General features: G+C 45.2%; 1 protein-coding gene and 1 non-coding gene across 4 annotated transcripts in view; both read left to right on the top strand.

The window, feature by feature from the left end:
- The window catches only part of ST3GAL5 (ST3 beta-galactoside alpha-2,3-sialyltransferase 5), a 58,462-nt gene that overhangs the window by 16,450 nt on the left and 19,906 nt on the right, over positions 1-22,106 (top strand). For all 3 annotated transcript variants that reach the window (XM_070379430.1, XM_070379428.1, XM_070379429.1), the window contains 2 exons: positions 14,418-14,541; positions 18,009-18,123. In XM_070379430.1, the coding sequence (XP_070235531.1) occupies positions 14,418-14,541; positions 18,009-18,123 (239 nt within the window). The remainder of the gene's footprint in view (positions 1-14,417; positions 14,542-18,008; positions 18,124-22,106) is intronic.
- TRNAE-UUC (transfer RNA glutamic acid (anticodon UUC)) lies at positions 14,220-14,292 on the top strand. The gene has a single exon. It is a non-coding gene; the product is annotated as a tRNA-Glu (tRNA).

The raw sequence follows: 22,106 nt of genomic DNA, 5'->3' as shown, positions 1-22,106 counted from the left end.
CTTTTATTTTCTATTTAGAAGACAGGTCCTCATAATTTTTACACAGTTTGCCGGCAGATTGGAAATTCTTTAGGCTAAACTCTATTGTTATTCACAGCTGTGCAGACTTGCTGGTGAGCAGTTTCCCAAACAGCCGCACCCATCCTCATACCCTGGAGGGATCTTGCTTAAAAAGCACATTTGGTATTCTCACCTGGTCCTGCCAGGCAGGAAGGTCTGGGGATGAGGTCTGGGAATCTGTGTGTGTTATAGCAGTGAGTGGTTCTCCTGCACTGGTCGGTTGGAGGATCACAGGCTGAGATGGGTGGAGGCACTGAACATTTAAATTGAACGAAGACTAGAAGATATGGGATGATGATTGAGCATGATTGCAGCATCCATGCTCTCACCAGCAGGTTTGTTGTGGTTTTGACCTCATGAGTTAAGTTTCACATTCCTAAAATAGAACTGAGCCACTGCCTACCCAACAGAAATAGGAAAGTCCCATAAAACAGAGGTTTCCCATTCCCACCTTTGCTGGTGGGAGTGCAGTGAGATGATTAAGTTGCATGGATCCAGGAGTGAAAGCAGTCCTTCTCCCCACCAACCCACGCACACCTGTGAACCCCACTTCTGCAGGCTGGTATCTGAATACAAGCCTGTCTGTGCCTGCCAGTTGGTTCCTGTCCCATGAAACAGCTGAGAACAGCACCCCATACCTTGATGAGTTAAGATTTCTTGAGATTATGCAACCCAAACCAAATCTAGAAAACGATTAGATACTGATCTTCAGATTTTGCATTGCTTCATTACCTGAAATACTTCAAAAATACAGCAGTTTTGGGACTTCCCTGGTGGCACAGTGGATAGGAATCTGCCTGCCAGTGCAGGGGACACGGTTTCAATCCCTGGTCCAGGAAGATCCCACATGCATGTGGAGCATCTAAGCCCATGCTCCACAACTACTGGGCCCATGCTCTAGAGTCTGCGGGCTGCAACTTCTGAGTCCTCATGTTGAAACTACTGGAGCCCATGTGCCTAGAGCCTGTGCTCCACAACGAGAGAAGCCACCGCAATGAAAAGCTCGAGCAGGGCAATGGAGAGTAGCCCCCACTCAACACAACTAGCTAAAGCCTGAGTGCAGCACTGAAGACCCAGAGCAGCGGAAAAACAAATAAGTACAAACAACAACAATAACAAATACAGCAGTGTTGAGGTTTTAATATATAGAGAGACTTTATCCCAATGGTAGTCAGCAGACAATGGAAACACTTTTGATTGTCACAGCTGGGGGAGAGGGGAGGACCAGAGATGCTAGCAGCTTCTAGTGGGTAGAGGCCAGGGATGCTATGAAACAGCCCACAGTGCACAAGACAACCTCCTGCCACCTAAAGCAAGAATTGGTGGTTTAGTTGTTAAGTCGTGTCCGATTCTTTCGACCCCATGGACTGTCCCACCAGGCTTCTCTGTCCTCTGTCCATAATTTCCCAGGCAAGAATACTGGAGTGGGTTACCATTTCCTTTTCCAGGGGATCTTCCCAATCCAAGGATCGAATCCGTGTCTCCTACATTGCCGGCAGATTCTTTACTGACTGAGCCACCAGGGAAGCCGACAGCAAAGAATTACCCGGCCTCAAATGTCAGCAGTGCTGAGCCAGAGAAACTCTGCAAAAGATCAACTCAGTGTCTTATCTGTGTTATATCTTAGGGTTCAAAATGGGCATTCCTGTTTAAAAAAAAAAAAAAAAAATTCCACAACTGAAACTTGTTTGGAATTAGCCTCCTAGCTTGTATGAAGATGGCATTCTGCTTGGTTGGACAAGGGGCACAAGTCACCAAGACTCCATGAGCCCCAGCGAAGACACTGGCTGGTGTGCTCTTGAGCTTTTCCAACTTAACCTACCCCTCCTCCCACAGCTTCCCCTCCCAGTCGGGTCAGGATAGAAGGAAGTTTAGTTTAGAGCTTCATTCTCACCTACTGCTTCTCAGCTTCTGGATCCCAGCCCCGTGGCTTTTGTGACAGTGCCCGTGGATGGGCTTGGGTAAGACCACACCATGTCTGTGTCTGTGCTGTGTGTCAGGCACCACACCTCTCAACAGCCTCCTTCCCACTACTTTCCCCACACCATTTAGTCACAGTCTTGTCATTTCCCTGGACCTTGGGTTTCTGCAAAGCGGCGTCTCAATCCTTCATTTCTCTCTCATTTTTTTTTTTTTTGGCAAAACTGCACAGAATATGGGATCTTAGTTCTCAGGTTAGAGATGGAGGCTGTGCACCCTGCAGTGGAAAGCAGAGTCTTAACCACCGGACCACCAGGGAAGTCCCTCAATCCTTCATTTCATCTCAGTCTCCCCCAGAGCACATTGGAGGCATTGATGAAATTAGAAGTCATCCTTTTTGTGTGTACAGTGGTGGTTGTCATTGTTCAGTCACTCAGTCACATCCGACTCTTTGTGACCCCATGGACTGCAGCATGCCAGGCTTCCTTTGTCCTTCACCATCTCCCAGAGCTTACTCAAACTCATATCCATTGAGTTGGTGATGCCATCCAACTGTCTCATCCTCTATCAGCCCCTTCTCCTGCCTTCAATGTTTCTCAGCATCGTGATATTTTCCAATGAGTCGACTCTTCACATCAGGTGCCAAAGTATTGGAGCTTCAACTTTAGCAGCAGTCCTTACAATGAATATTCAGGGTTAATTTCCTTTTAAGATTGACTGGTTTGATCTCCTTGCTATCCAAGGGGACTCTCCAGAGTCTTCTCCAACACTACAGTTCGAAAGCATCAATTCTTCAGCACTCAGCCTTCTTTATGGTCCAGCTTTCACATCCATACATGACTACTGGAAAAACTATAGGTTTGACTATATGGAACTTTGACAGCAAAACAATGTCCCTGCTTTTAAATATGCTGTCTAGATTTGTCATAACTTTTCTTCTATGGAGCAAGGGTCTTTTAATTTCATGGCTGCAGTCACCATCTGAAATGATTTTGGAGCCCAAGAAAATAAAGTCTGTCACTGTTTCCATTTTTTCCCCATCTATTTGCAGTGAAGTGATGGGACTGGATGCCATGATGTTCGTTTTTTGAATGTTGAGTTTTAAGTCAGCTTAGTGGGGACACGTGTTACTTTTTTAGGTTGCTGCTACTGCTGCTAAGTCGCTTCAGTCATGTTCGACTCTGTGCAACCCCATAGATGGCAGCCCACCAGGCTCCACAGTCCCTGGGATTCTCCAGGCAAGAATACTGGAGTGGGTTGCCATTTCCTTCTCCAATGCATGAAAATGAAAAGTGAAAATGAAGTCGCTCAGTCGTGTCCGACTCTTAGCAACCCCATGGACTGCAGCCTACCAAGCTCCTCCGTCAGGGTTAAAGCAATTCAAAATGCATTTTGTTTAGGAACTGTTGTACTCCTTTCTTAAATGCTTGAATTTCTGGAGTGTTATGGGCTTGAAATTGTCACACAGAGTCACAGATTTTTACTGAAGGTGTCCTTGTCTGATTTCCAGCAGCATTTTCCTCTTCTCTCCAATCCCTGGAAGGCTCTGCCCTTTGTTCTTCCTCTTGGGGATCTACTCTCTTTAGAGCAGCCTTAATTGTGCCTTTATCCAAACAGTTCCGTGCCCTTATCAGGGCATCGATGGCCCTACTGCTGACTCGGAAATATTCCTTGTCTCCACCCTCCTCACGGGCAGGATTCTCATTCCATGCAGGAAGCAGCCTGAGCAGCATGTGAAACCTTCCTGGCAGCTGGGGGTGGTCACATGAGGCAGTTCTGGCTAAAGGGACAGAACTGGCAGCCTGTCAGGGATTTCCAGGGAAGTTTTTCCTCCCCTGATGGAGGTGCCTTCCCTTCCTCTCTGGTTCATCCCTCATCTCCCTCCAGCCTGGAGTTTGGAGCAGATACTGGTGGGAGCCAGGAACACCAACGGCTTTGAGAGGCCATGTTCCAGCCCCGCTCTGTTTGGGAAGCCCCTGGACTTCCCATTCTGTGAGAAGAAGACACCCCCGGGGACTTCCCTGGGGGTTCAGTGGTTAGGGTTGTGGGCTTCCACTGCAGGGGCACAGGTTCGATCCCTAGTCAGGGAACTAAGATCCCATATGCCTCAAGGTGCAACTAAAAAACAAAAGAAAAAAGATATACTCTTTTAGCTGAAAGCCTTGGCTGAAACTCCAGCTCAGATCCCTCCCCAGGGCTCCAAGCATGGAGTCTATCAGCCTGATGGCCCACAGGCCCTGGGGACTCACATGTCCTTCTTGTGACATCCCTGACACTCGAGTTCTCTTCCATCCTGCCTGCTCACCACATCTGACCTACCTCAAACCCATCTCTTCTGCAGCTGGAAGCCCTTCCTGACCATCTGGCCACCAGCATGGCGGCCAGGGCACAAGGTCTGCTGCTGAGGCCAGCCCTGCCTCAGGCTCGCCACCTCCATCACATCCCTGCTGCCTCCCCAGTGATGCTCTTGCACATATCATGACCCCCTACCACCACACCGAATAAAATCTTCAAGGTTTCTTCTCGTGATCGTCCATGACCATCTGCCATCATCCATACATTGACCCTGCAGACATAATGGCCTATCTTAGGTCAGGTTCTCTAGAAAGTGAAACTGTTAGTTGCTCAGTCGTGTCTGACTCTGCAACCTCATGGACTGTATAGCCCTCCAGGCTTCTCTGTACATGGGGATTCTCCAGGCAGGAATACTGGAGTGGGTTGCCATGTCTTCCTCCAAGGGGATCTTCTCCACCCAGGGATCAAACCCTGGTATCCTGTGCTGCAGGCAGATTCTTTACTGTATGAGTCATGGTTCCCTAGAAACAGAGCCTGAAATAGGAATCATGGTCTCTGCTGTCCCCCAAGGAGCTTGAATTGCTTGCTCAGAGTGATCCCAGGCCTTTTGTACTCCGTTAGTCATTGCCTGGGGACAGAGCGCACATCCGTGGAGAAGCGGGTGGTTGTGTTCTGTGTCAATACTTGCAGCTGAGATGTGGCGCCAGCCCTGGGATGTCCAGCAAACCCACAGTATTGCCCTTAACTCCTGCCTGTGCCCGTACCCAGGCCATACTTTCTCAGCTGCACCTAGCTTACTTGCTCCCCAAGCTCCCCAGACTTCTGCTTTGCTCCTTCTGCCCACAGGGTGGGTCTCCCCTCCTCACCCAGCTGCCCCTGCTCCTGCTATAGCTGGGTTTGTTGTCCTTGGCACCAGGGGATGTTTAATCTCTTCACACTTCAGAGCAGCCGTCTCCTCCTGGGGCAGGCTTTCTATCTTGCCTCCTGTCCTCTTTTATCAAGTATCTAAAACACAAACCCCAAGCACAATTCAAGTAATTATCTTTTCTGCTTTCCTGTGGATGGGTGTGACTTGTACCAGTTGAGGTTCACAGGAAAGACGTGAATTGACTTCATCTTGTTGATGAAGTGGCTCAGGGTGTCACTCTCAGACCTGCTGAGAAAGGCTGGCTGGAAGGGTGGGTATTCTGTGGAGCCTGGGGGCACCGGCCGGGGGGGAGCGGGGGAGGAGGGGTGTGTGGGCATTTCCAGCTGCCTCTGGGATGTCTTGCTCTAGTTATTTATCATCTCAAGTTCCTCATATCATCATGAGTTCAGTTCAGTTCAGTCGCTCGGTTGTGTCCGACTCTTTGCAATCCCATGGACTGCAGCACGCCAGGCCTCCCTGTCCATCACAAACTCCAGGAGTTCACTCAAACTCATGACCATTGAGTCAGTGATGCTATCTAACTGTCTTATCCTCTGTTGTCTCTTCTTCCCACCTTCAATCTTTCCCAGCATCAGCATCTTTTGAAATGAGTCAGTTCTTCAAATCAGGTGGCCAAAGTATTGGAGTTTCAGCTTCAGCATCAGTCCTTCCAATGAATATTCAGGACTGATTTCCTTTAGAATGGACTGGTTGGATCTCCTTGCAGTCCAAGGGACTCTCAAGAGTCTTCTTTAACACCACAGTTCAAAAACATCAATTCTATGGCACTCAGCTTTCTTTATAGTCTAACTCTCACATCCATGCATGACTACTGGAAAAGCCATAGCTTTAACTAGACGGACCTTTTTAGCAAAGTGATGTCTCTGCTTTTTATATGCTGTCTAGGTTGGTCATAACTTTTCTTCCAAGGAGCAAGTGTTTTTAATTTCATGGCTGCAGTCACCATCTGTAGTGATTTTGGAGCCCCCCAAAATAAAATCTGTCACTGTTTCCACTGTTTCCCCATCTATTTGCCATGAAGTGATGGGACCAGATGCCGTGATCTTAGTTTTCTGAATGTTGAGTTTTAAGCCAACTTTTTCACTCTCCTCTTTCACTTTCATCAAGAGGCTCTTTAGTTGTTCTTTGCTTTCTGCCATAAGGGTGGTGTCATCTGCATATCTGAGGTTATTGATATTTCTCCTGGAAATCTTGATTCCAGCTTGTGCTTCATCCAGTCCAGCGTTTCTCATGATGTATTCTGGATATAAGTTAAATAAGCAGGCTGACAGTATACAGCCTTGACGTACTCCTTTCCCGATTTGGAACCAGTCTGTTGTTGTATGTCTAGTTCTAATTGTTGCTTCTTGACCTGCATACCGATTTCTCAGGAGTCAGGTCAGGTGGTCTGGTATTCCCATCTCTTTCAGAATTTTCCACAGTTTATTGTGATCCACACATTCAAAGGCTTTGACATAGTCAATAAAGCAGAAACAGATGTTTTTCTGGAACTCTCTTGCTTTATCAGTGATCCAAAGGATGTTGGCAATTTGATCTCTGGTTCCTCTGCCTTTTCTAAATCCAGCTTGAACATCTGAAAGTTCACGGTTCACGTACTGTTGAAGCCTGGCTTGAAGAAGTTTGAGCATTACTTTACTAGCGTGTGAGATGAGTGCACTTGTGCAATAGTTTGAGTATTCTTTGGCATTGACTTTCTTTGGGATTGAAATGAAAACTGACCTTTTCCAGTCCTGTGGCCATCATCACTAAACTACTAAAGTTGACTTCCATTCCTGTTTCTTTCCGTAACTGGGACCCAAATTGGTCTTGGCCTGCGTCTTTTCGGTGCGGGTCTTCGTGATTTCTTGATCCATGTCTGTCCTCATCCTGTCTTCTTTCTCACCCAGATGTGCCTCAGGCTACCCTTCCTCTCAAGCACCCAGCATCCTGCCCTGCTGTCCACTGGCAGCCTGGTGAGGCTGCCTTCTGTCCTGCTGTACAGTCCTTCTCAGACACCTCCCACCTAGAAGGGCATGCTCTTTTGGCTGCCATGTTAATATCTAAGCTGTACCTGCTCATCTTCCCAGACCAACCATGTCCTTTTTATTTACTGCTTCGTCAGCTTCGAGCTTTTGTTTTTAATAATCTTGCGTGTGTGTGCGTGTTAAGTCGCTCCAGTCATGTCCTACCCCTTGCGACCCCATGGGCTATAGCTTGCCAGGCTCCTCTGTTCATGGGATTCTCCAGGCCAGAATACTAAGTGGGTTGCCATGCCCTTCTCCAGGAGATCTTCCCAACCCATGGGTCAAACTGGTGTCTTCTGGATGTCCTACTTGCAGGCAGATTCTTTACCACTGAGCCACCCGGAAAGCCTGCCTTTATTGTTAAAAAATAAACAAAAACCCCAAAAACCCTTCACATACAGGTCTACCCACCTATTCCGATACCTACCCTCCCTAAGCAACCCCCACGTGGAAGGGCATGGATAAAGACGGTTGGAATTCTCAGCCCCCTACTTCTCCATGTGTGACTTTCAGCAGATTAAATTTATCAGGTTAAATGCAGATAGCAGTTCAATGAAGTATTTGTTTTAGTGATTTAGGATTTAGTGATATCTTGTGTAGGATTATTCCCCCCAATAAAATTAGTGCCCTATTCTTTTAGGGCACTAAATTGCCCTATACAGCAATTGCCTGTATAGTTTATCAACAATTTTTCACATACTGCTTTGCAGCATATGTTGTACTCTTATCTTGGTTGATTAATTCTTAATTTGAAACCGTTAGTGCCAGATCTACAAGTGGACTGAAAGCCTGGACCTTGCCCTAATGTTTCTTCATCGGGGCCTTAATAAGAGTGATTTGCTCATCAAATATATAAACATTTGAGAAGCAGCTATTATATTTTTATATGTGACTGGAAATATGTAATTTTGAAAGCCAGGTCTTTTCTGCATAGAAGGGATTAGTGGAGGCTCTTACCCTGGCAGTCTGAATGAAAGAAGGGAGATATTCATCAGTCCTGGGATCTTAGCACTTGGAAGGAGTGGGAGAAGCTGCCCGTGAAGGAGATGGACAAGTTGGGAACCAGGAAAGTGCCACAGGGCAGATGGTGGTGGCCTGCCAACCCACGTCCTTGGAGGAATGCCTAAAACTACCATCACCTCTGAAACCTCGTAAGAAATGGAGTATTTATTCAGTAAATAGGTATTAGTTGCCTATTATGTGCCTCTTACCATCCTAGGCACTGTGAACTCAGTGGTGAGCAAAGACACACACTCTCTTGGAATCTATATTCTAGTGGGAAAGACAAGAGAGAAATGTCTATTCAAAAGAAAAAATTATGAGAAACTTGTCTCATGATAAGTGTTCTAATGGAACCTTCAATTGCTTGCCATCTTCCGCCAAAGAGAACATTTTTAGAAATTCATTTATATGTCTTTGTTGCCACGTGCAGGCTTTTCTCTAGTTGCAGAGAGCAGAGGCTCCTCTCTACTTGCAGTTCATGAGCTTCTCATTGCAGTGGCTTTTCTGGTTGCACACACTCTAGGGTGCACAGGCTTCAGTAGTTGTGGCACGTGGGCTCAGTAGTTGTGGTGCACACAACTTAGTTGCCTCACAACATGTGGAATTATTAACCCACTGGATCACGGGGAAGTCCCAAACAGAACATTAAAGACAAAGGAATTGAGTGGACACAGTGCAGATGGTATAGAGATGAGCATGACTATAAACTCCTGGGTTCTCCAAAGGAGCACCTTAGCCCCACTTAGCTGTATGTCAGCTGTAAGTGTGTGAAGACAACTCGGGTAGGTTGGCCCTCCTTTTGTTGTGTGGAGGAACATGGAATCCAAATGGTCCCTTCTAAGTTGAAAGAAGATATTCCAGCCCAAGTGGAACTTCATATGGGTAATCAAATTCTCCTGGTTTGAATGCATATACCCCAGAACATGATTACACGTATATATACATATGATTTTACAAACCAGCTTTTTTTCTTACAGTATCTTTCTGTGTCAATAAATGTAGGCACTGAATACTTTAAGTGAGAGCTTCTCAAACTAAATGTTTATTTGAATCCCATGATGCAGCAGGAGTGTGGGGTGGTGAGCAGTTCCGAGATTTCACATGTCTAACCTCTTCTCAGCAGAGGCTGTGGTCACAGATTCTGCTTCATATATCAAGGCTTTAACAGGAGTGTGGGGTGGTGAGGAGTTCCGAGATTTCACGTGTCTAACTTCTTCTCAGCAGAGGCTGTGGTCACAGATTCTGCTTCATATATCAAGGCTTTAACAGCCACGGGGAATGTTCCATATGATTTATACCACAAGTTACCAACAAATTACCTGTTGCTAGGCCATGAAATTAAAAGACGCTTACTCCTTGGAAGGAAAGTTATGACCAACCTAGATAGCATATTCAAAAGCAGAGACATTACTTTGCCAACAAAGGTCCATCTAGTCAAGGCTATGGTTTTTCCTGTGGTCATGTATGGATGCGAGAGCTGGACTGTGAAGAAAGCTGAGTGCCAAAGAAGTGATGCTTCTGAACTGTGGTGTTGGAGAAGACTCTTGAGAATCCCTTGGACTGCAAGGAGATCCAACCAGTCCATTCTGAAGGAGATTAGCCCTGGGATTTCTTTGGAAGGAATGATGCTAAAGCTGAAACTCCAGTACTTTGGCCACCTCATGCGAAGAGTTGACTCATTGGAAAAGACCCTGATGCTGGGAGGGATTGGGGGCAGGAGGAGAAGGGGACGACAGAGGATGAGATGGCTGGATGGCATCACGGACTCAATGGACGTGAGTCTGAGTGAACTCCGGGAGTTGGTGATGGACAGGGAGGCCTGGTGTGCTGCGATTCATGGGGTTGCAAAGAGTTGGACACGACTGAGCGACTGAACTGAATTGAACTGAACTGAGGCATGTTAGAAGGGCTTCCCAGGTGGTGCTTTACTAAAAGGTAAAGAACCTGTTTGCCAATGCAGGAGACCTAAAAGACACAGATTCGATCCCTGGGTTGGAAGATCCCCTGAAGAAGGAAATGGCAACTCACTTCAATATTCTTGCCTGAAGAATCCCATGGACAGAGGAGACTGGTGGGCTATAGTCCATGGGGTCACAAAGAGTTGGACACTACTGAAGTGACTTGGATGGATGCATGCAGGCATGTTAGATAGTTCAGTAGAAATTACAATTTACTCTTTGCTCTTATAATTCCTGTTCACATTCAGTTTTAGTTTGAATCTTAGATATCACTGGGAAAGTACATTTTGGTGGTGGGGAATTTATCATGTTTGATGACAGACTATAGGCATATAACACATTCATTCCATGTGGGATGTTTCTTTCTTTCTTTTTTGGCTGTGCTGGATCTTTGTTGTGGCATGCAGGCTTTTCAAATTTCAGCATTCAGGTTTTCTAGTTGTGGCACATGGGCCTAGTTGCTCCACGTCATGTGGGGTATCACTTCCCAAACCAAGGATCAAACCCGCATCCCCTCTGTTGGAAGCCAGATTCTTGACCACTGGACCTCCAGGGATATCCCTGGAATGTTTCTTAAGGTCCTGTTCTGTGCCAGGTCCTACCCCTGCAGCTCAGTCATCCAGGCAAAAGGGTAGAGGAAACCTAAAATGTACACAGGAAATTTCAGTTCATAATGGTAAACAGAGATAGGGGAGTGCCCAGGGGTGATTATGGTATTTAAAATGAGCTTCACAGAGAAGGAGAGGGTTTAAGGATGAAGAAGCTTCCCTGGTGGCTCAGACAATAAAGAATCTGCCTGCAATGTGGAAGATCCAGGTTCGATCCCTGATTCGGGAAGATCCACTGAAGAAGGGAATGGCAACCCACTCCAGTATTCTTGCCTGGAGAATCCCATGGACAGAAGTGCCTGGTGGGCAGCAGTCCACAGGGTTGCAGAGTCGGACATGACTGAGTGAGTAGCGCTTCCACTTTTGCAAGGAGAAAATGGTGCAGAGAATGGGGACTGGGACCCTGGAGTCCTGTGCCTTGCATGGGGGAGTTGATGATTGCAGAGGTGGGAATGGAGGTGTGATTCCAAGGCACCCAATGTGGTCTGCAGACTGAGTGAAGGAGCAGCTGGGCCGTCACGGTGGGGAGGAGAGACCTATGAAGGAAGCTGGGCATTTGGCTCAGAGGATAAAGCATCTGCCTGCAATGCAGGAGACCTGGGTTTGAACCCTGGGTTGGGAAGATCCCCTGGAGAAGGAAATGGCAACTCACTCCAGTATTCTTACCTGGAGAATCCCATGGACAGAGGAGCCTACAGTCCATGGGGTCGCAAAGAGTAGGACACGACTGAGCGACTTCACTTTCACTTTCAGGAGAGAGAGCCTGACCAGAAACTGACAGGGCAAGCACAGAAGGGGCTTCCAGAAGATGCTGCCTGTCCAGAGACCCCAGGAAGGAACATGGACAGGATTTAAGAAAGGCCTCTGATGGGGTTGGATTGGAAAGCTGTGGCCAGAAACCAGAGTGCCTAAAGGATGCAGGTTACCTAAACCCTCAACCATTGGGATGGAAGCCTGGAAGGCAAGGGCAGGGGCCAGCGACCAGGGGGCCACTGTCACCCTGTGCCGAAGCTTGTACTTGTCACAGAACTAGAGGTGCCATCCCCTCTGTTGGGTAGAAACCTAGGATGCTGGCAGCCCCAGCTGCTGCTGGAGTTACCTTTGGGCAACTCCATCTCTTCTGCTCCTATGTCATGGAGTCAGGGAAAAGAAAGGGCTGCCGCCCCCTGTCCTTGCCTTCCAGGCTTACACCTAGATGGTCCACAGTCGCAACTCAGCAGGAAGCCGGGTGGCACAGTGGAGAGTCCAGGAATGCAGTTTGCAGGTTTCAGTCTCAGTTGCAGAGAGGATGAGAAAGAGGAGTGGGAGAGTAGAGGCCAGAGCCCACAGCCCTGTCCAGGGTGCCAGCCAAAGGCAAGAGCAGAATCCAGATTCTAATAGCGCTGTCTGCTTTGTTCTCGAGGGGTCCACTCAGGCGTGAAGTGTCATTCTGGTCATAAAAACACAGGCATCATAGAAACTTCCACTTTATAAATGTCTTGATCATAAGCAGCCCCTTGGGACCCTCTGCTTGGCTGACTGTGTGTCCAAGTAATCACAGAGTTATGGTGGTTGAAAACCTTTCACGGTCTCAGTTGATCTCATTTCTCCTTTAAAAAGAATTCAATAGATTCTTCAGCAGAAGTTTGCTCATGAAGCCCTTGGCATGTTTTTTTTTTTAAATATTCAAATGGAGTGAAGCAGGTCTATGAAAATTCTTACATTCTAGTGCTGCACGGTTAGAACTGGGGAGAGTGTTAATGGTAGCAAAACATCAAGTACTTGAATGTCAGTTTCAGAAGTTTTTTTCAAAGAAAATGTCACAACACTAATGGGGGAAATGAATAATGAGATGTTGCTTCTTCCTGCTACAAGACTAAGTATAGTAAAGATATGATTTCCTAAATTAATATATAAACATACCATAATGCTATAGGTGCCTGTACTAGTTGAGATTTAAGTAACAGTTGCTTAAATGAGACAGAAGTTTATTTCTGTCATGCAAGAGTCCAGAGACAGGTGGTCCAAGGTGGATTGGTGGCTCTGTCCGTAGGGGTGGTCCAAAGACCCAGGTCTCTTCTCTCTCATTGCTCCTCCATCTCTTGGGTGATGTGCTGTGTGGTCCAGAGCGGCTCATCAGGTGTCAGTATTTCAGCCATCAGGAAGAGGGATAAAAGAGAGAGGGGAGTACACCAAGAGATGCACCCTCAAGTTGTACAAGTCACTTCTGCTTGTTTCCCACTGACTAGAACTTAGCCATGAGACTGTACTGAGCCCCTAGGGAGGCTGGGAAATGTAGTCTTTATTCTGGGAGGCCATGTGCCCAGCTAAAAATCCAGAGTTCTGTTCAACTGAGAGGAGGGGGGAAACTGATATGGGGGGAGATGTTTTGATGTCTACTACAATACCCATTAGAATGTTACTTAAAAATTGAGAATCTGAGAATAAAATTAATTCAAAAAATTATGTGCCTGAGAACATATATATTTTTTAAAGAAAAACTTCTTTTAAAATTAGCATGTTTTCTTTTTTCCTTAGTGTAACCCTCTTCCTCTGTGTACATTCCTTTTCTTTTTTATGTACACTTTCTTTTTAAATTTTTATGGTAGAAAATTTCAAATATCATTGAGAATTGTACAGTGAACCCTGTGTACCCATTGCCTAGATTCAATAGCAATTTAAGGTTCATCTTGTTTCAGCTATTCCCACACACACTTATCCCCTTCCTGTTTTTTGAAGCAGTTTTCAGGTCTCCTGTTTGTCTGTAAATAGTTCCATATGTATCTCTAAAAGGTAAAGGCTCAAAAAAAAAAAAAAATTAGACCTAATTTGGGGATAGTTGTAGAGTCACATGCAGTTGTAAGATATAACTCAGATTACTCCTTTCCCCTGTAGTGGTGTGTGTCTGTGTGTGCTCGGTCGTGTCCAACTCTTTCTGACCCTATGGACGGTAGCCCTCCAGGCTCCTCTGTCCATGGGATTTCCCAAGCAAGAATGGATTAGAGCGTGTTGCCACTTGCTACTCCTGGAGGTCTTCCCAATCCAGGAATCAGACCCACGTCTCCTGCATCCCCTGCATTGGCGGGCATATTCTTTACCAGAGAGCCACCTGGGAAGCCCTTCCCCCTAACGGCAGCAAAACTGTAGGCTATTGAAGCTGGGATATTGGCAGGCATATAGTCAAGAAACAGAATATTTCTATCCCCACAGGGACCCCTCATGTTGCCTTCCCACAGCCACTTCCACCTTTCCTTCCCGTACTCCTGACCACTACTGATCCGTTTACATTTCTGTAATTTTGTCATTTCAAGAACATTATGTAAATCAAATCCTATAGTGCGTAACCTTTTAGTGTTGGCTCAGCTCGAGATTCGTCCAGTTACTGTGTCTATCAATCCGTCACTCCTCTTTCTGGCTGAGTAGTGTTACATGGTACGGCTGTACAACATCAAGGCTCCTTAGGGAATTCCTGGTGGTCCAGTGGTTAGGACTCTGTGCTTTCACTGCTGAGGCCCCAGGTTCAATCCCTGGTCAGGGAACTAAAATTCTGCAAGCCACACAATGTGCCTCCCAACCCCACCCCTGCGAAAAAAGTTTCTTTAAAAGCATCATCTACCAAACTTACTTGCCTCTTCCCCTCCTCCTACCTCTCCTCTCTTCACAGCAATGCCAAGTGACCACAGCCGCATGAAACTGAGAAGGGATTGCTCACGGCCCTCCCTGCAATGGTACACCAGAGCTCAGAACAAGATGCGAAGACCCAACTTGTTGCTAAAAGACATCCTCAAGTAAGACTGGGGCCTCGGGCCACAAGATGCCTCTGATTTGGGCAGAACTGGGAGAAAAATTCAGTGAGAGCCCCTTGGCCACACTTGGTCACGGTCATTTAAAGGCATGTCTGAGTCAGGGTTCAGAGCACATGTGCCCCAGGTGCCTGCATCAGGTCGTCCTTGGTGGCAGTGCAGTGCTGGCCTAGGGGTCTCCAGGCCCTGCAACTTCCAGGTCACAGCCCTTCCCACTGCTGTCCAACAAAAGAGGGCTTCCCCTTCGCCATTTCCAGTGAGTCTAAAAATGCGGTTAATTAAAATTCCCTACAGGCATTTGAATAACATTTAACATTAAACACTAAAAAGCATGAGAAGTATTCCAGCCAGGTTACCCTTCCATCCTAATAAGAGATGTGAGTGTGAGCATGCGCATTCAGTCATGTGACTGACTCTTTGCAAACCCATGGACTGTAGCCCTTCAGGCTCCTCTGTCCTTGGGATTTTCTTGGCAAGAGTACTGGAGTGGGTTGCCATTCCCTCTTCCAGGGGATCTTCCCAACCCAGGAATTGAACCCAGGGCTCCTGCCTGCAGGAAGATTCTTTACCACTGAGGCACCTGGGAAGTCATTAATAAGAGAAAGAATTGTTAAAGGGGGGATCTTGTTGGTTTTATTTGATACCAGCGAAACCAGGTGGTAAATTACCTTTTTTTTTCATGTCTCTGGGTAGAAATCCAACCCTGAAATCTAGTCTCTCACCTCATTTTACTAATTTGGGAAGGAGATGGGTAGAAAAGAAAGTGTATATCAATAAACATCTCCTTTTATCATCAGTTCAGTTCAGTCGCTCAGTCGTGTCCGACTCTTTGCGACCCCATGAATCGCAGCACGCCAGGCCTCCCTGTCCATCACCAACTCCCGGAGTTCACTCAGACTCACGTCCATCGAGTCCGTGATGCCATCCAGCCATCTCATCCTCTGTCGTCCCCTTCTCCTCTTGCCCCCAATCCCTCCCAGCATCAGAGTCTTTTCCAATGAGTCAAATCTTCGCATGAGGTGGCCAAAGTACTGGAGTTTCAGCTTTAGCATCAGTCCTTCCAAAGAAATCCCAGGGCTAATCTCCTTCAGAATGGACTGGTTGGATCTCCTTGTAGTCCAAGGGACTCTCAAAAGTCTTCTCCAACACCACAGTTCAAAAGCATCAATTCTTTGGCACTCAGCTTTCTTCACATTCCAACTCTCACATCCATACATGACCACAGGAAAAACCATAGCCTTGACTAGACGGACCTTTGTTGGCAAAGTAATGTCTCTGCTTTTGAATATGCTATCTAGGTTGGTCATAACTTTCCTTCCAAGGAGTAAGCATCTTTTAATTTCATGGCTGCAGTCACCATGATTATCAAGGCTTCCACATGCCTGGCCCTGTGCTGGGTACTGGCCAAGTGGGAGATAGACCTAGGACCAGAACCCCATACAATGTGGATGGGACAGACTCACAGCCAGGAATTACAGTGCAGCAAAATCAGTGCTGTAGACACTGAACCTGCTATTAACCTTTTCTTCTTTCTTTTTTTTTTTTTTTGTCCATGCTGCATGACTTACAGGATCTTAGTTCCCCTGATCCCCTGCATTGGAAGCTTCAAGTCCTAACCACTGGACTGCTAGGAAATTCCCCCCTTTTTTTCTTTTCTAATCAAAATAAGGGAATTATTAATGCACTCAATATAATATCTTTACTGAGGGCTGAAGAAAGGAATAGGTAATAACTGCCTTCACAAGATTCGAAACCGATCTGAATCTCTGCTGCCCACACTTCCTCTTTCCACTTGAGGATGACTGGTATCACCAGTCTTGTGTGTGTAACAGGTACTCTGTGTGTGTATTTCCCTCCCCACACCTTCAGTTTTTTACACAAATGGTTGCATCCCACTCACTTACCCCTCTTTACACAAATGGGTGCATCCCACTCACTCATTTTTACACAAATGAGTCACCCCTCACTTTTACACAAATGGTTGCATCCCACTCACTTCTGTATTTGATCCCACAGAAGAATTAAGATACTTGTTCAGGTTTCATGGTGGACTCTGTTGAAATGAGAATCAAGAAGTCTTGTTTTTAATTTGTTTTTAAATTGGAAGAAAATTGCTTTACAATGTCGTGTTGGTTTCTGCCATACAATAGTGCAAATCAGCCATAATTATACGTATATCACCTCCCACTTCCTAGTGATACTTTCTTGCATCATAATCCTCAGATACTAGGAAATATTTCACACTATTGTGTACAGTATACTATGCTAGATGCTGTATTTTTTAAACTGTCCCTTTCTTTAAAAAATAGATTATTTTCCCCTTAAGGTTATTCCTTCACTTTGTTTTTTCAATAGCACAAATTATTTAAAGGAGTGTTTCTTAAACTTGATTTAAATTTTTTTAACCTTTACTTTGTCAGTAACCCTTGGGGAGCTTAGTAAAACGAGATTTCTTAGGACTTCCCTGGCAGTCCAGCAGTTAGGACTCGTCATTTCACGGCCTGGCCCCAAGTTCAGTCCCTGGCTGGGGAACTAAAATCTCATAAGCCTCATGGCCTGGCCAAAAAGAATGAGATTTCTAGAACCAGGACTAAACTCAGTTCTTTTCTCCCAGTGTGTGTGTGTGTGTGTGTGTGTGTGTGTGTGTGTGTTTTAAACTGTGGAATAGTTTTAATTTATCAGTCTTTAAAAAAAAATTTATCAGAGTTTTAAAAATTGTTTTCACAGGTGGTCTTCAAGGTGACTGGTGATACTGCCTTAGTTCATTCTGTCTCGTTTCTGGGTATAATTTTTTAGAAGAATAATAAGTAGATTATTTATTTTGTTTTCTTTTTGTATGGAAGAGCTCACAGTATTTTCTCCCAATTTTTTTTATTATGGTAAAATACCTTAGAATTACGGTCCTAACCATTTCTAAGTGTACAGTTTCATCGGCATTGAACACATTCACACTGTTACACATCGCACTGTCCACCTCCACAACTCTGGATCCTTTGTACCCATTAAACACTACCCCCTCCTCCGCTTCCTCTAGCCCCTGGCAACCAACATTTTAGGTTCTGTTTCTGTAATTTTGACTAGGTGCATCTCATGTAAGTGGAATCTTACAGAATTTGAAGGGCTATTTTAGAGTAGCAAACAAAGCTGAGATTCTGTAGCTCAAAATTCAGTATTTTCTTTGAAGTCCAATAATCTTTATTGTGATTCAGATTTTACTGTGGTGCCTTTGCAGAAGAAAATTTTTTACTTGTTTATAACAAAGACAGTCATAAGTGACTCATTTATCTTGTTAGGAAAATAAGAAATGCCGCCCTACGAGGTCATCATAAAGGCTGTACTTTCTTGCCACGCGTCAGACAAACTCAATTTGGATTAGGTTTTCAGTTATTTCACATGTTCTCTCTTGATTATTCCATGACAGCATCATTGTGCCTCATTAATCTTTTTTCTAGGTGTACACTGCTTCTTTTTGGAGTGTGGATCCTTTTTTATATCCTCAAGCTAAATCATACTACTGAAGAATGTGACATGAAAAGAATGCCTTACATGGATCCCGATCGCATAAAGGTTAGCTATTCTATCAGTGTGGTTTAAATTAGAATATTTCCAAGTGTATACTGAAATAGTAATATCGTCTCTAAAGTGTTATAAGTAAATGTTCATGAAAGTTATAAGCAGAAGGGAAATCATTTAACCTTTGCACTTCAAAGCACCCACCTTGCCCTCATTGTTCTTCCTTCATTCACTGAAGTCGTGGGGTGAGGTTTTGAGCACCAGGGATGGGTTTTGTGGAAGACAGTTTTTCCATGGCCTGGGGTGGGAATGGGGATAGTTTTGGGATGATTCAAGCATATTACATTTATAATATCACTGCTGATCTGACAGAGGCGGAGCTCAAGCAGTAAGGCGAGCAGTGGGAAGCGTCTGTAAATAGAAATGAAGCTTTGTTTGCTTGCCAGCTGCTTACCTCTGGCAGTGTGGCCCAGTTCTAACAGATCATGGACTGGTATTGGCCTATGGCCTGGGGGTTCGTGAAGTTAATATGCTGTGATCCTATCAACATAAATGTTCTTAAAGCAGATCAGAAAGAAATTCTTTTCCTATTGTTTGTCATTTCTGTGTTTAATTTTTTTGTTTTAATGATTTCACATTGTATTTCAGGATTTTTCCTTCAATGTGTATTTAATTTTTTAATCAATTGTCATATTAAATGGTAATTCCACTGATTGAGTTGCAAATTATCTGATAATGTTCAGCCCTGGACAAAAGATGAGATGATTTTAAGTAAAGTAGCATGGTATTAATGATGACTGACACATATGGGTGCTTTACATATATTATCTTTATAAATTAAATTATATTTAATTGTCATGCAGTGTTCTTTGCATCTTACAGATGAAGTCTAAGGTTACCTGAGTGCTCAAGTCAGGGCTTGGACCCAGCAGTGTGTTTTCAGAGTGCAGACTCCTGATGACTCTGCTCCTTGCCTGGGTAGAGTGTCCACAAAGAAGAAGCCAGAAGTTATAGGTAGTGTGATGCAGAGAGCAGAGAGCTTCAACTTTGACCTGGTTTCAAATCTAAATGCCACTCAATTACAGTAGACCTTGGGCAAGTGACTTAATTGTTTGGTGTGCATGCCTGCTAAGTTGCTTCAGTCATGTCCAACTCTTTGTGACCCCTTGGACCATTGCAGCCCGCCAGGCTTCTCTGTCCATTGGATTCTCCAGGCAAGAATACGGGAATCGGCTGCCATGCCCTCCTCCAGGGGATCTTCCCAACCCAGAGATTGAACCCCAGAGTCCCCATTTTCTCAGCTGTGGGGCACTGATAACATCATCTGTGAAATGGAGTAATCAGAGTCTAGTAAGATAACAGGCACAGAGCCCCTTTTCCAGTTCTGGTTTTTACTCATGTGTTTCTAATCTGTATATGCTTGGAAATGCCTCATATTTTTTTGTGGGACAAACAGGTATAAACACATACGTGAAAAGAGCGTAGTTAATAAATGCACACATGGCTTGTGGAGAACCCTTGTGTCTCAGGAGTCTTGCTAATCACGGGGCCTTTCTTTCCTGCTGTTTCTGTCCTCAGACGTTTGCCGACTCCATTCATCCCGGCAGCATGACTTGGTTCCTGCCAGTCTCTTCAGCCCCTGTGTCAGCCCTGCCTGTATCAGGCACAAAAAAACCCTTTAATCCACAATTAAGTTGTAGATCTTCTAAGGAGAAAAGCCTATTCAAATTCCCCACCTGATTTTTATCTGGGTTATTTGTCTTTTTATTTTTTTATTTTTTTTTCTCTAATTTTATTTTATTTTTAAACTTTACATAATTGTATTAGTTTTGCCAAATATCAAAATGAATCCGCCACAGGTATACATGTGTTCCCCATCCCGAACCCTCCTCCCTCCCTCCCCCATACCATCCCTCTGGGCCGTCCCAGTGCACCAGCCCCAAGCATCCAGCATCATGCATCGAACCTGGACTGGCAACTCGTTTCCTACATGATATTTTACATGTTTCATTGCCATTCTCCCAAATCTTCCCACCCTCTCCCTCTCCCACAGAGTCCATAAGACTGTTCTATACATCAGTGTCTCTTTTGCTGTCTCGTACACTGGGTTATTGTTACCATCTTTCTAAATTCCATATATATGCGTTAGTATACTGTATTTATGTTTTTCCTTCTGGCTTACTTCACTCTGTATAATAGGCTCCAGTTTCATCCACCTCATTAGAACTGATTCAAATGTATTCTTTTTAATGGCTGAGTAATACTCCATTGTGTATATGTACCACAGCTTTCTTATCCATTCATCTGCTGATGGACATCTAGGTTGCTTCCATGTCTTGGCTATTATAAACAGTGCTGCGATGAACATTGGGGTACACGTGTCTCTTTCCCTTCTGGTTTCCTCAGTGTGTATGCCCAGCAGTGGGGTTGCTGGATTGTCTTTTTATTACTGAGCTGTATTAAATTCCAGAGGAAGGAGAGAGGTTACATGAACCACAGTGCAACGTCTCCTCTTTGAACTCCAGATTGTACAGAAAATCCATGGTTAAGTTTGAACAGGCAATTCTTTGAGGACTTAACAGTAATATGCGTGTGTGTGTGCCAAGTCTCTTCAGTCGTGTCCGACTCTACGACCCTATGGACTGTATCCTGCCAGGTTCCTCTGTCCATGGGATTATCCAGGCAAGGATACTGGAATGGATTGCCATGTTCTCCTCCAGGGGATCTTCCCAACCCAGAAATCGCATCTTTAACGTCTCAGGCATTGGTGGGCAGGTCATTTACCACTATCGCCACCTAGGAAGCCCCTACAGTAATATACATTATATTTAATATTCCTTTGAGGAATAAGACAGATGCCTCCTCTTTGACTTCATAATTCCCAGTAGACAGGAAAAAAGCTCTCCCTCCTCTTCCCTCTAAGCCATGCAACATGAATTCCCCCTTTAGGCTGGTGGGGCCAGTTTTAAACTGAAGTTCACTGTTGAACCAGTAACAGCCTCTCATGGTTGCTAATGCCCTGCCCCAGTTGGCTTCAGTAAGGATTCCTGACTAGTCCTTGAGCAGAGGTGGAGGGGGCAGGGTACCTAATGGGCAGGGTCAGCTTCCCAAGCCCCACTGCCTGCTGGAGAAGGGATGATGACACCGATGAAGAAGGGACAGGAAATGGAGACGCAGGAGGCAGCCCAAGGGGCCAGCCACATCAACCCAGTTCTGAAAGACTTCTAAAAGATCATTATCTTTTCCAATTAGAAAGTGCCCCATAATTGTGTGGAAAGGAGAAGGAATGGGGATGTGGTTGTGTAAGTCAAATGGGTTTGTTCAAGTCTCAGTTTGGAAATTAATAAAGTAAGAAAGTGAAAACCTGCTCTAATCATGGTGAGATGAGGGGTGTCTTTTATTCTGTTACTTGACACTTTTAAAAACGTTAGCGCTGTTGACTCTGTCAAAATGCCCTACTTCTCACGGTGGTCATGACTGTACCACAAAGCATGTGTCTCAGTGAGTATGGCCAAGGAGAGAAATAGCAAGAGTTACATGCTGCTAAGGATGTCGGGTGGGGAATAGCAGAATATGAGACTGAAAGGAGACAGGACCAGAGCATGAAAAACCTTGAATTCCATTCTTGTTGTTCAGTCGCTCAGTCCTGTCTGACTCTTTGTGACCCCATGGACTTCAGTGTGCCAGGCTTCCCTGACCGTCAGTATTTCCCAGTGTTTGCTCAAACTCATGTCCATTGCGTTGATGATGCCATCCAACTATCTCATCCTCTGTTGCCCCCTTCTTCTCCTGCCCTCAATCTTTCCCAACATCAGGGTCTTTTCCAGTGAGCTGGCTCTTCACCTCAGGTGGCCAAAGTATTAGAGCTTCAGCTTCAGCCATCAGTCTTTCCAATGAATATTCAGGTTGATTTCCTTTAGGATTGATTGGTTTGATCTCCTTGCTGTCCAAGGGACTCTCAAGAGTCTTCTCCAGCACCACAGTTCGAAAACACCCATTCTTCAACCCTCAGCCTTCTTTATGGTCCAACTCTCCCA

This window comes from Bos mutus, chromosome 11 (genome assembly GCF_027580195.1).
Source record: "Bos mutus isolate GX-2022 chromosome 11, NWIPB_WYAK_1.1, whole genome shotgun sequence".
Lineage (NCBI taxonomy): Eukaryota > Metazoa > Chordata > Mammalia > Artiodactyla > Bovidae > Bos > Bos mutus.
The sequence above is the reverse complement of the archived record's forward strand: the minus strand, read 5'-3'. Positions and strand labels throughout refer to the sequence as shown.